Source organism: Rutidosis leptorrhynchoides, chromosome 2 (genome assembly GCF_046630445.1).
Source record: "Rutidosis leptorrhynchoides isolate AG116_Rl617_1_P2 chromosome 2, CSIRO_AGI_Rlap_v1, whole genome shotgun sequence".
Taxonomy (NCBI): Eukaryota; Viridiplantae; Streptophyta; class Magnoliopsida; order Asterales; family Asteraceae; genus Rutidosis; species Rutidosis leptorrhynchoides.
In genome coordinates this window covers 204,465,766-204,479,246 of record NC_092334.1, presented here as the reverse complement: position 1 = coordinate 204,479,246, position 13,481 = coordinate 204,465,766, and the positions used below count along the sequence as shown (strand labels likewise).

The 13,481-nt window shown below is 38.2% G+C and overlaps 1 protein-coding gene across 1 annotated transcript; it reads left to right on the top strand.

Moving 5' to 3' along the window:
* Window positions 1–1,119: 1,119 nt before the first annotated feature.
* Window positions 1,120–1,689, top strand: LOC139888522 (uncharacterized). The gene has a single exon (XM_071871527.1). It carries the CDS (start codon window positions 1,120–1,122, stop codon window positions 1,687–1,689), a length of 570 nt encoding a protein of 189 aa, XP_071727628.1.
* The last annotated feature ends 11,792 nt before the right edge of the window (window positions 1,690–13,481 follow it).

Sequence of the window (13,481 nt, the reverse complement as noted above, 5' to 3'; positions counted from 1 at the left end):
TTACCTGTCACCTGCCACAGGTAATATTTCATTGTATTAGCCGCCCATCATCTGTGCGGATATCTGCAGGTCTCTAATTTTTTCTAGCTCATTGCCATCCCTACATGTATCTATACATACAATATAGTCTTAGTGATTGAGGTCTTGATACTTTTACATTATTTGTTGACATGATGAGAAAATTGTAGAAAAGGGTGATAAGAAAATCTGTTTAAGCCGCATATATCTATGCAAATGACATGAATAAAGAAAGGGGAGTGATATGTACACAACCTATTATTGTTATGTACACAACCACTGTGTTTTACAGTGTTGTACTGTACAACACTTTAAAACATATTGGTTGTGTACATAACAATAATAGGTTGTGTACATATTATTACCCATAAAAAAATCTTATCCATTTATTTATTTGTAGCATATTAGTCACTTTTTCCGCGTCACTTTAATTGCCCCTCTTACTACATATTTTGTCTATCACAACAAATCTATCTATCTATCTATCTATTACATTATATAAATCACGTGCTATAAATTCTATGTGTCAACTTATGGTTAAATTCTACCACATGTCAACTATATATGTCCACACACTTTATTTTTCTAAAAAAAATTTATATTTTAATTGATATCAATTCCTAATATATAGCTTAAATTAATCTATTAAATAATCATACATGTCATTTTTTTAATTAAATTAAATAAATACGTTGATTAGGAAATAAAAAAAAATCCACATATTAATTAGGAGGATTTTGTCCATTAGACTGAATCTAACGCGACGTCAGATGGGGGTGCGTCAGACGAGTTGGCATAAACTGACGCCCCTGACGCCATTAACGGGGCGTCAGTTTTTGACGCAGGGGGCGTCAGTCGGGTTTTTGACTGAAAAAAACGGGCTTCAAATGGTGTGGTGGCAGCAAATGATTGAGTGGGGTAATATATCCGTTACCCAACGGATATATACCTGTTTTTTTTTTTTTTTTTTTTTTTAAATTCAATTTTTACTCCATTTTACTCCTATTTAAACCCCAACAATCATATCATTTTTCACACAATTCATTCTTACTTACTCTATTTCTTTCTACTTTTTTTTTACAAAAGTTTATTAATTTATAAATGGGTTCGAGGTTACGGGGGTCTAATTCCGACTCCGAAGATTTGCGGATTGTTCAATTAATTCAAGAAATAGAAGATAATGATTCCGAAGTCGAATCGGCACCATCTATTCCGAGAGTTAGAGGTTACATTCCTAGAGAACGGGAGGTTGCTGCACAACGTTTGTGGGATGATTATTTTTGTGAGACGCCAAAATATCCACAAAGAAAATTTAAACGCCGTTTTCGCATGCGAATACAATTATTTCTCCGGATAGTGCAAGGTGTTACTACTTTCCAAAGTGATAATGTGCCAGAATATTTTACTTACTTTTCTCAACGAGTTGATGTTATCGGTAGGCCTACATTTACTACTTTACAAAAATGTATGTCGGCTATACGTCAATTGGCGTATGGCACCGCTCCCGATATGTGGGATGAATATTTGCAAATGAGTGAGCAAACATCAATACTATGTCTAGATTACTTTTGTATGTGTATTATTACATTGTACAAAAAGGAATACATGCGATCTCCGAATGCACACGATGTTGCTAGATTATATAGTGCTCAAATGGGTGAACCCTACTGAATTTAACCTTGACATTTGACATTTGGGGTTATTGGGGGATTAAAATTTGACACTGACATGTCACAGGCAGATGTACTTTTTGAGTCAAAAAGTACAAATCTGTCTGTGATGTCACAGGCAGAGTTGGAAAGAGTCTTATGAACCAACTCAATTAGATATCGAGTTGGATAAAAATAAATAAAAACACATGCCCCGTATTAATTAGGGAAACGACGCACTTTCATACTCCATTGAAATACAAGGATTATTTTTTATTCAACAAAAATCAAAATATTAATTAATATACAATTGAAAGTAGCACACCAAGGCATAAAACAAAAAAGCAAAAAACATTAGCCAAAACCCAACAAAAGATCAACACACCAATGTTACGATTCAGCATAACTATACAGGTAAAAAAATTATTGTTTGCTTCTATGTGCGTTAAATTAATTATTTGACGCCATGAACAAACAGAGCATAATGGGTCTCTTATCATATTACTTTGAATTTAATTCAGATTTATTTTCCAGTACTACATATTATGAATGGCTGAATTCGTAATATATTATTAAATGTTCCTTTTTTTATGAATAAACATATAGTGATACGTTTATATAATTAAAAAAAATACGTTAATATAATTTTTGTAGAATACTATTATATAAACGCACGGGCACGTTTGTCAATTGAAGTGAAAATGATTATTTGATAACCTTTATAGATATTTAAATGTATGTGTACCCTGCTCCGTTTAAGATTTTGACACATGAAATTAGTTTGTACTAAAAACATATACAATTAGAGATGTACATAAGATATTATTCTTTTAAAACAACTTTTTAGGGGCTTATGTTTGGTGTTTTATCGACTATTTGTCAACTGAAATTAAAACGATTTCCATAGACAGGCTCATAATCTATGCGTTAGTTTTATCGATTATTTGTCAACTGAAGTTAAAACGATTTCTAAGGACAGTCTCATAATCTATGCGTTAGTATTCAATACTAATGTTTTCGATACAAATGTTATCAGTGATAAAGAATTTTTTTTTTTTGTAATTGTATTATACATTTGATAAATATCAATATTGACGTTATCGCCTACTAATTTGTACAAACGTCGTGCAACGCACGAGCTCATAAAACTAGTTCACTTATAAAATGTAACTATTATAAATTAAACTCTCTATCGTACCTCTATTTGTTATTTAAACTTTATTTTTAGCGGTGGTTAGGAGTCACTGACAGGGGGTCGAACGTAATGTCGTCACCACCAATCCAATCATTTCCTTGGTACGAATTGTACAATCTTACCGCCCATTAGAGGTGCACAAACCGGATAAAAAACCGGATTCGGACAAAAAAATCGGATTTTTTTGTCCGGATTTTCAAGATCCGGTTCTCAGCGTCGGATTTTTTCAGTTCTCTAACGGATTTTTTTCGAAATTTTTTCGGACTAGGATTCGATTTTGCCAGTTATATTTTCAAATTTCAATGATTCGAATTTTTTTAACGTTTGAAATTTGAACAACAATAATATAATAAGTATAAACAAAAGTTATAACGCTTAACACAATAAATAACATAAATAACAATATTTTTATTTATAACGATAAACACTATAAATAATATAAATAACAACACTTTTATTCGTTCGAACGATAAAATTATAATTTATACAAAAGTTAATACATTTCGAGCTTCGGCATGACATCACTCGATAATCTATTAAGACTAAAGTATACCTAGCTTCGGCATTTTCATCACCCGTTATACTTTAGTCGTCAAATGAGTAAAATAAGTTTGGTTGTCGACGAGCGTTCCTTCATTCGTATTCTTGAATTCGGGGTTATCAATCAGAGCATTAAAACTCATTGGTTATTTGCTTCATGATCTTCCTCCAACACAATCGTTTCATACTCACCTTCACCCAATTCGTTGTCGGTATTCTCTTCGGTTGATGTAGGTGATAATCCCTCTTGATTTTCTTCCATCTCTATAACTTCTTCAATGTCATTAGCTAATGGACCTTCTAATTGATGGAAAATCGTGTGGACTTTTGGACTTTTAAAATTTATAAACGCAGCGAAACGATAAAAATAAATATTTTCATTCATTAATAAACATCTTTTATTAACATTAAAATAAACATCATTTATTTTCTTATAAACTTTCACATGATTAACGGTTCTCTAATATGATTCAATTACACCACAAATAATTGTCAATTAATTAAATCATAAGTAGAGTTTTGATGTACCTTTAGCGACCAATGCAAGAACGGTAAAACAAATGTCGACGTCTAGGATGAAACATGTATTCAAAGTATATGAATATCTCTACAGATAGTCCACAGAACACGTCAAACAAACATCGGAGACTGCTAGATCTTGAATCACCAACACCAAACACACACCTTGTGTGTTTACCTCCAAAACCAAAAAAATAATGTAACGACCCTGGATTTTCCAACGTTTATTTATTAATAATTGTTATTATTAATATTTGTGAATTAACGAATTTATGTTATTACATTTACTTGTTACCATGATTGCCCGAACTTGACTTTAATTGCCCGAAACGTCTTTGTGACACACGAAACTTTCACGAATAATATTTTTAGAATATTAATTACATTCATGATTAAGTTTATTAATCATTTTAATTAACTGTGGTTTCTAGTTAATTACTTGGGCTTTGTTGGACTTTAGTTGTTAAATACTTGGACTTGGGCTTTAATTAATGTTAGTGGACTTAAAGAGCCCACCCTACTTCTTTAGTGGACTTATTAACCCATTTAACATGTAAGTATTACTTTCAAGTTTAACTAGTTAGTTTAACTTTGTAAAGAATCTAGTTACAACATAATCCCCATGCATGCACCCTTATTAACCAACTTTTGAAGGCTTTACATGCTAGTGACTAGTGAGCAAATCCCCTTACCCTCTTAACCCCAAAAACTGTCAGCCTAGGTGCATACAAAGGAGAGTTCAAAAAAAAAAAATTTCATTACTTACACACTTGCATTTTACTTGCTTCCATTTTCTCTCAAACTTTTCTCTCTTTTTCTCTTAAAGATTGTAAGTAACTTGAACTTCTTTTCTCTTCTTCTTTTCTTGTTAAAAACCGAACCAACAACCCTTAATCATCATCATCTTTTGTTCTTTGTTGTTAATTATTTGTAGTTGTTAGTTGTTGTTATTTACTTACATGTTATCAAGGATCAAACTTACTAGTTTGTTCTTCTTTTATCTTGTATTTACAAGAACACTCAAGAACATAAACTTACTAGTTTATGTTCTACCTTTAAAGTTTTAAAGATTGTAAGTTCATGGTTGTAAAAATCATACTTGTGAATCATGTTTGTAAACTTAAAAGTTTACATTCTTAAAGATCAAACTTTGGTTTGAATCTTTAAAGTATGAACAACCCATGAACTAGTTACTTGTTTACTTAGCTTGTTTCTTTATATTATGCACTTTAAATTTATGTTTGTTGGTTAAGATTGGTCAAGTGTTACTAGTTAACTTTGATCTCATTAATCTTGAACTAAAAGTTAACTTTAAAAAGTTCAAGAACATGTAAGTAAGCTTTCTTTAATTATAATTGGTACACTTATGTTAGATCTAGACTTTTGGGTCTAGAATCTTCAAGATCTAACTAAGAACTATGTTCTACAACTTAAGATCTTGATTTTATAAGTTTATTTTCAAGTTGTAACTTAATATTAGTTTTAAAGTTCATGTATGTGTTAGATCTAAGACTTTGATGTAACTTTGGTTCATCAAAACACTTAAGTGAGTTGTGCTTCATGTCTTAGACTTACACTTGGGTTATGATGGTCAAACCTTGGTGAAAATGATGCAAACACATCAACAAGTTGTACACTTGAAGCTATATGCATCAAGGATGAGAACCATGATAAGCATCGAGCACCAAGAACCACCGGAACCTACTGACCCTACTATTTTACTGTTTCTGGGTCTGACCCGTACAACCTGGGCTACTATAAACATGATTTTCAGATAGCTCTATTCGAGTAGATAACTTTACATTTAGGACTCGTCTTAATTCGAGTTACGGTTTAGGATTTATGGCCCTCCGACCGTCACTATGTCCTATTAACGTTGTGCAGAAAATTCTGACCTACTCGCACTTAGACCGTCGCCACGGTCAAACGAAGACGAGTTTTCTTCTGGAATTTTTACCACAACTAAAGGACTCATATACAGAGCCATGGCCACTGGTCTCACCTTATTTCAGTGGGTATTGAGTCCGTGGTGACTGACCGAACTCAGGCTTTGTTTTAAACACTATACTTGAACGAAACTTACTTTACACCTTTTGTTTAATGATGAATGATGATGACCTTTAAGACCTAATTTACATACATTTAAACCTATTGAGACGATTTACTGACTTAGTACTATTTGACTTAGGTTGAGGACCCGTTTGGACAACATACATACTTGCTTACTTTCCGACTCATACTTTACCGCTACTTTATCATTGTGAGTTATAGCATTCCCTTTTTACTTTAACTTATTTTGGGAACTGAGAATACATGCGCATTTTACGTTTTACATACTAAGCACTAGTACTTAAACTTTATATATGTGTGGGTTATACAATGGCATAAACATTACCTTTAGCTCAGTAACGTTTAGTCATTGGTTTTTGAACTGGTGAACGCGAATCTTAGATATGGATCCATAGGGTTTGACATCCCCACTCGGGCTAGTAGCGCTAGCATTTAACGGGTGTTTAATACTTCGTAAACATACGCACTTGCCAAGTGTACTTTCAGGGGGTATAAACGTTAAGTTAGTTACCAAGTGCCCACGGTTAAACATATACTTTATCATACTGTTTTGAAACGCTCTTTGTACCACTGAAATCTCGTGGCCTAACTTACATGCTGTTATACTTAAACTATAGCTCACCAACCTTTGTGTTGACGTTTTTAAGCATGTTTTTCTCAGGTTCTTAAGGTTGCTTCCGCTGTGTACTAGTCTTGCTGTAGACACCCGCTGCTCTAGAGTTATCACCGCATGAACTGTTTATCTTGCATTCATAACTTTAAATACTTTTGAACAATGATTTGTAACGACCTAAGGGTCACGCACTACTACTATTTGCTTCCGTTCATTGAAGCATACTTTTGGATGTAAAACATTTGACGTTGTTTATGACGTCACCTTTTATCATGAATGCAACTTGTTTTGAAAACGTATATAGTATTTGACCTTGTAATGATCCTGTTGTTGATGGTCCGTACATGATGATTTAGTACGGGGCGTCACATTTGGTATCAGAGCATTGGTTGTAGGGAATTAGGTTGCATTAGTGAGTCTAGACCGGACCTAAGTAGGATTCACTAATAGAACTAATCTACAACTTGCTAGTTTACTTATTTTCGCTGAACTTACTGCATGCTGCTGCTTACTTTTACTGCTATATGCCGAATGCTATTACATGATTTCACTACTGCATGCTATTATCTGCTTTCGATTGCATGCTACTTTCATACGATTTGCTATTATTTCCATGCTATGTACTGTTATACATGATTTAGACTGTTGGCCTAATACGTGCTTACTTTATGACTTACTGACATGGAAAATTTATTTTTCCTTGTTCAGATGTCGGATATTCCACCTGCTATCATTTTGGGCAGTTCAGACTCGTCAACCACCCCACCTACTACTGCTGCCGACACACCGATCCCGTTGCCTACGAGTGACCCCGGCGCTTCATCTTCCGGAGCTAGCATCCATACATCGGCTCCAGTGGTTACTGTAGACGGAACCCAGGACCCTCAGGAGATTCCAGCTCCATCTGCCCCCGGACCCTCGGTGTCACAGCCCCGCTCCGGTGAGATTGTGATTCCCGCGGAATTCGGGGAAGGTCCATTCCGTAACCGGTATCGCCATTGGTGCCGATGCGCCCCTGATGGACGTCTCATTCCGATCGGACCCGCCCGTTACTGACAGATGATAGCTGCCCAAGGAGGGCCGCCCGTGCAGTCACCACCACATGATTCGGACGACCCATCATCCACTGATTCTTCATCCGATGACTCATCCACAGACGACTCGAGTGACGATGACTCCGATGAGGAGGACCCTGATGCACCTATGCAGCCACCCTCCACCCCGTCGAAGAAGCGGTATCGCTTCGACGGAACTATTATTCCGGGGATCAACGGAGGACGAGCATTCACTGACGCATTTGGTCGGCATCGTAGGGTTACCGCCCGTAAGCGGCTTGTGTCGTATCCTGCTGATCCTTTCATCTGTAAGCCTTACCGCCTCGCAGCCTCTACTTCTGGAGTCGGATCGTCAGCACCACCAGCTCCACCAGCACCAACCGTACCGACAGCACCACCTGTCCCACCCTCCCCCTCGGTCGAGGAACTGATGAGGGAGGTGGAGATCCTCCGTGCTCGGGTAACTGAGCTCGAGGACCAGATGTCACACGTATTGGACATCCTACACCCACCTTCACCGTAGGGCTTTTGTATTTAGATTTCATTATGTAATCTAGTTGTAGTTTTATGTTTCACTTATGTATTGTACGAACTTATACCGATGTATGTAACTTATTATTATTAATGAGTGGAACTTTGCGTTATTTAATTCTTGCACGATGTTCTATTTACGTTACTGTATGATTCTGTGGTATTTGTACCTGGATTGCATTACTTAATAAACATGTGATGTGTTGATTCCATGTTGGTTACATATACTGTATTATTACTATTTGAATACTGGATTTTGACTTGAGTCAAAATTTTTGTTTAGAACATCATGTCCAACGGACGATCAACACCTACCACTGCCCAAATCGAAGAGATGATTGCCGAAAGGGTAGCCGCAGCCATTGCGGAAATGCAACCCCAAGCTCCACCGCCACTGCCACCGCCACCGGTTATTCATCCCGTTCGTAATGGGTGTACGTACAAAGAGTTCCAAAGCTGTAAACCACATAACTTTAGCGGAACCGAGGGGCCAGTTGGTCTCACTAGGTGGTTTGAAAAACTTGAATCTGTATTCCGAGTCAGCAACTATTTCGAGTCCAACAAAACCAAATTTGCTTCGTGTACTCTGGCGGATGGCGCCCTCACTTGGTGGAACAAAATGGCACAAGCAAGGGGTATCGATGAGGCGTTTGCTACGCCATGGGAAGAGTTTAAGTGTTCCATGATTGAGGAATATTGTTCGAGAACCGAGATACAAAAGATGGAGATGGAATTCATGCAGTTAAAGGCCGTTGGGAACGACCTTGATGGTTACAATAGGAGGTTTTTGGAATTAGCCCTGATGTGTCCGACAATGGTCACCCCGGAATTCAAGCGAATGGAAAGGTACTTCTGGGGACTTCCTAAGAGCATTAAGGGAAACGTCACTTCGTCCAAACCACCCAATGTCCCGGAGGCAATGCGCATGGCACATACTTTAATGAATCAGATAATCATCGATGAACCGGAGAAGGCTAAGTCTGAAGCGAGTAGTAGTGAGAAGCGCAAATGGGATAACAACAGGGGAAGAAACTATGATCAAAACCCGGCGAAACGACATGAGAGTTTTAGGGGAAACAACAACGGTGGAAACACCAATCCGAACACCAACACGAACCCAAACTACAAGGGAACCTTACCACAATGCAAGCGGTGCTACAAGCACCATACTAGATATTGTAATGTTGTTTGCGAAAAGTGCCAACGGACTGGGCATATCGGGAAAGACTGCAAGGTCACCACTTTGAATGGTAAGCCGAACATCAATGGACCGAAAAAGTGCTACGAATGTGGACAGACGGGCCATTTCAGAAATGCGTGTCCCAACAAAAGGAAGAATGGCGAACCACCCCGTGGACGAGATTTTAATGTTAATGCAAGGGATGCACGCGATAACCCCGACTTGGTGATAGGTATATTCACTATCAACAATTTATTAGCTTCTGTCCTATTTGATACTGGTGCCGATAGAAGTTATGTATGTAGACATTTTTGCGATAAGATTAATTGGTCATTAGTCCCGTTAAAAGAGAGTATGCTTGTCGAGGTCGCCAATGGAAAACTTGAGAAAGTTGACCATATTAGTCAGGAGCTATTATCAACATAGCTGGTGTAGATTTCGAAATTGATTTGATACCCATCAAATTGGGAAGTTTTGACGTGATCGTCGGTATAGATTGGTTGAGCAAGATAAGGGCCGATATTATCTATGGAGATAAAGCTCTTCGTATACTACAAGGAGACGGTAAGCCACTGATCATCTACGGAGAGAGATGTACCTCGAAGCTGAACCTCATTAGTTGCGTGAAAGTGCAAAAGATTATGAAGAAGGGACGTCTTGCTGTCCTAGCACATGTGAAAACGGTAGAAACTGAGGTGAAGAGCGTGAACGATGTTCGAATTGTGAACGAATTTTCCGATGTCTTCCCTGAGGAATTGCCTGGATTACCGCCACCGAGAGCAGTAGAGTTTCAGATCGATTTAGTACCAGGAGCTGCACCTGTAGCTCGCGCACCTTATAGACTCACACCTTCCGAGATGCAAGAATTACAGAGTCAACTACAGGAACTACTTGACCATGGATTTATCCAACCAAGTTTCTCGCCTTGGGGTACACCTGTGTTGTTTGTGAAGAAGAAGGATGGATCCTTCCGTATGTTTATCGACTACCGTGAACTCAACAAATTGACAATCAAGAATCGGTATCCTCTTCCCCGTATTGACGATCTTTTTGATCAACTACAAGGATCGAGTGTTTGCTCTAAGATCGATTTGCGATCCGGTTATCACCAGTTGAGGGTGAAGGAAAGTGATGTGATGAAGACTACATTCAGAACCCGTTATGGTCATTATGAGTTTCTCGTGATGCCATTCGGTTTGACAAATGCACCTGCCGTGTTCATGGACCTCATGAATCGTGTCTGCAAGCCGTACTTGGATAAGTTTGTTATCGTCTTCATAGATGATATCCTCATCTACTCTAAGAGCGAAGAAGAGCATGAGCAACACCTCCGACTAGTACTTGAACTCTTGAGGCAAGAGCAATTTTACGCCAAATTCTCCAAGTGTGAATTTTGGTTGAAGGAAGTCCAATTTCTGGGTCATGTTGTGAGCGACCAGGGTATCAAAGTTGATCCCGCTAAGATTGAAGCTATCAGCAAGTGGGAGACACCCACTACTCCGAAGCACATTCGCCAATTTTCAGGTCTCACCGGTTACTACCGAAGGTTTATCGAAGGTTTCTCTCTGATTGCGCGTCCTTTGACCGCGCTGACTCACAAGGGCAAGAAGTTCATTTGGGAACTCGCACACGAATCAGCATTTCAAACTTTGAAGAAGAAGTTAACCACCGCACCTATCTTATCGCTTCCCGAAGGCAGTGACAATTTCGTTGTTTATTGCGATGCTTCGAAAAGTGGTTTTGGTTGTGTACTGATGCAACGATAAAAGGTTATTGCCTATGCTTCTTGTCAACTGAAGATTCATGAATGGAACTACACTACCCACGATCTCGAACTTGGAGCCGTTGTCTTTGCGCTCAAATTGTGGAGACACTATTTGTATGAAACTAAGAGCACTATTTTCACCGAGCACAAGAGTCTCCAGCACATCTTCGATCAGAAGCAACTGAATATGAGACAGCGTCGATGGATCGAGACGCTAAATGACTATGATTGTGAACTTCGTTATCATTCTGGCAAGGCCAATGTTGTAGCTGACGCTTTAAGCCGAAAGGAGAGGACGACACCTCTTCGTGTTAGGGCTCTGAACATCACCATTCATTCGAATCTCAACAGTCAGATCCGAGTAGCCCAAGAGGAGGCTCTCAAAAAGGAGAATATATCTCATGAATATTTGAACATACTTGTCTCTCAATTAGAGGTTAGGGAGTCTGGACTCCGATGTTATGCCGGAAGAATTTGGGTACCTTATTATGGAGATCTACGGAACCTCATACTTGATGAAGCCCACATGTTGAGATATTCGATTCATCCAGGAGCGGGCAAAATGTACCACGATCTTAAGGAACAGTACTGGTGGCCGAATCTTAAGAAGGACGTTGCGACTTATGTTGGTAAGTGTTTGACTTGCTCGAAGGTAAAGGCCGAACATCAAAGACCCTCTGGATTACTTCAGCAACCAGAAATCCCACAATGGAAGTGGGAAATGATAACGATGGATTTCATCACCAAGCTACCAAAGACGGTGGGCGGATACGATACCATCTGGGTTATTGTTGACCGCCTTACTAAATCTACACACTTCTTGGCTATGAAGGAAACGGATACGATGGAGAGACTAGCTCAATTATACTTCAAGGAGGTTGTATCTCATCATGGTGTACCTTTATCGATCATCTCGGATCGCGATCCCCGTTTTGCTTCCAGATTTTGGCGTTCTTTGCAAGGAGCCATGAGAACCCGTCTCGACATGAGTACTGCTTATCATCCCCAGACCGACGGGCAAAGTGAATGTACAATTCAGACCTTGGAAGACATGTTGCGTACATGTGTCATTGATTTCGAAAAGGCCTGGGAAAGGCATTTGCCGCTAGCCGAATTCTCGTACAACAACAGTTATCACTCGAGCATTAATGCTGCACCTTTTGAAGCATTGTACGGCCGCAAGGGCCGATATCCTATTTGTTGGGCCGAAGTAGGTGAAAAACAAATCACCAGACCTGAGGTAGTCCATGAAACAACGGAGAAGATTGCTCAGATTCAAGCGAGACTTAAGACTGCCCGCGATCGTCAAAAGAATTATGCCGATCTTAAACGTAAAGACTTTGAATTCAACGTTGGTGATCGTGTAATGTTGAAGGTTGCACCTTGGAAGGTGTGATTCGTTTTGGAAAGCGTGGAAAGTTGAACCCACGATACATTGGTCCTTTTGAAATCTTAGAACGTGTTGGACCCGTTGCTTACCGTTTGGATTTACCAGCACAATTGAGCTCAGTTCATCCTACCTTCCACGTGTCAAACTTGAAGAAGTGTCTTGCTGCACCTGAACTTATCATACCACTTGAGGAACTTACAATTGATGACAAACTCCACTTCGTGGAAGAGCGTGTTCAAATTATGGACCGTGAGGTCAAAACTTTGAAACGCAACAAGATTCCGATTGTACGAGTACGATGGAATGCCAAGCGAGGACCTGAGTTTACTTGGGAGCGAGAGGATCAAATGATGCGGAAGTATCCTCACCTTTTCCCGACTCCTCCATCTACCTCAGCTTAAAATTTCGGGACGAAATTTTCTTTAACAGGTGGGTAATGTAACGACCCTGGATTTTCCAACGTTTATTTATTAATAATTGTTATTATTAATATTTGTGAATTAACGAATGTATGTTATTACATTTACTTGTTACCTTGATTGCCTGAACTTGACTTTAATTGCCCGAAACGTCTTTGTGACACACGAAACTTTCAAGAATAATATTTTTAGAATATTAATTACATTCATGATTAAGTTTATTAATCATTTTAATTAACTATGGTGTGATGACCCGAAAATTTCTGACCAAATTTAAACTTAATCTTTGTATGATTAACATTTCCGACACGATAAGCAAAGTCTGTAAAACTGAATCTCAAAATTTTTGAACTACTTTTATATATTTAAATACCCTTCGATTATTTTCGATGATTCGCGAACAATTATATGTAAATAGATACATATATACTATAAATTGAAAAAGGTAACAATGTATTAATTATTTGATACCGTACATTAAACTTATTGGTTTAAATATCTATTTGAATATATATGATAAATTGAAATATTTATTAT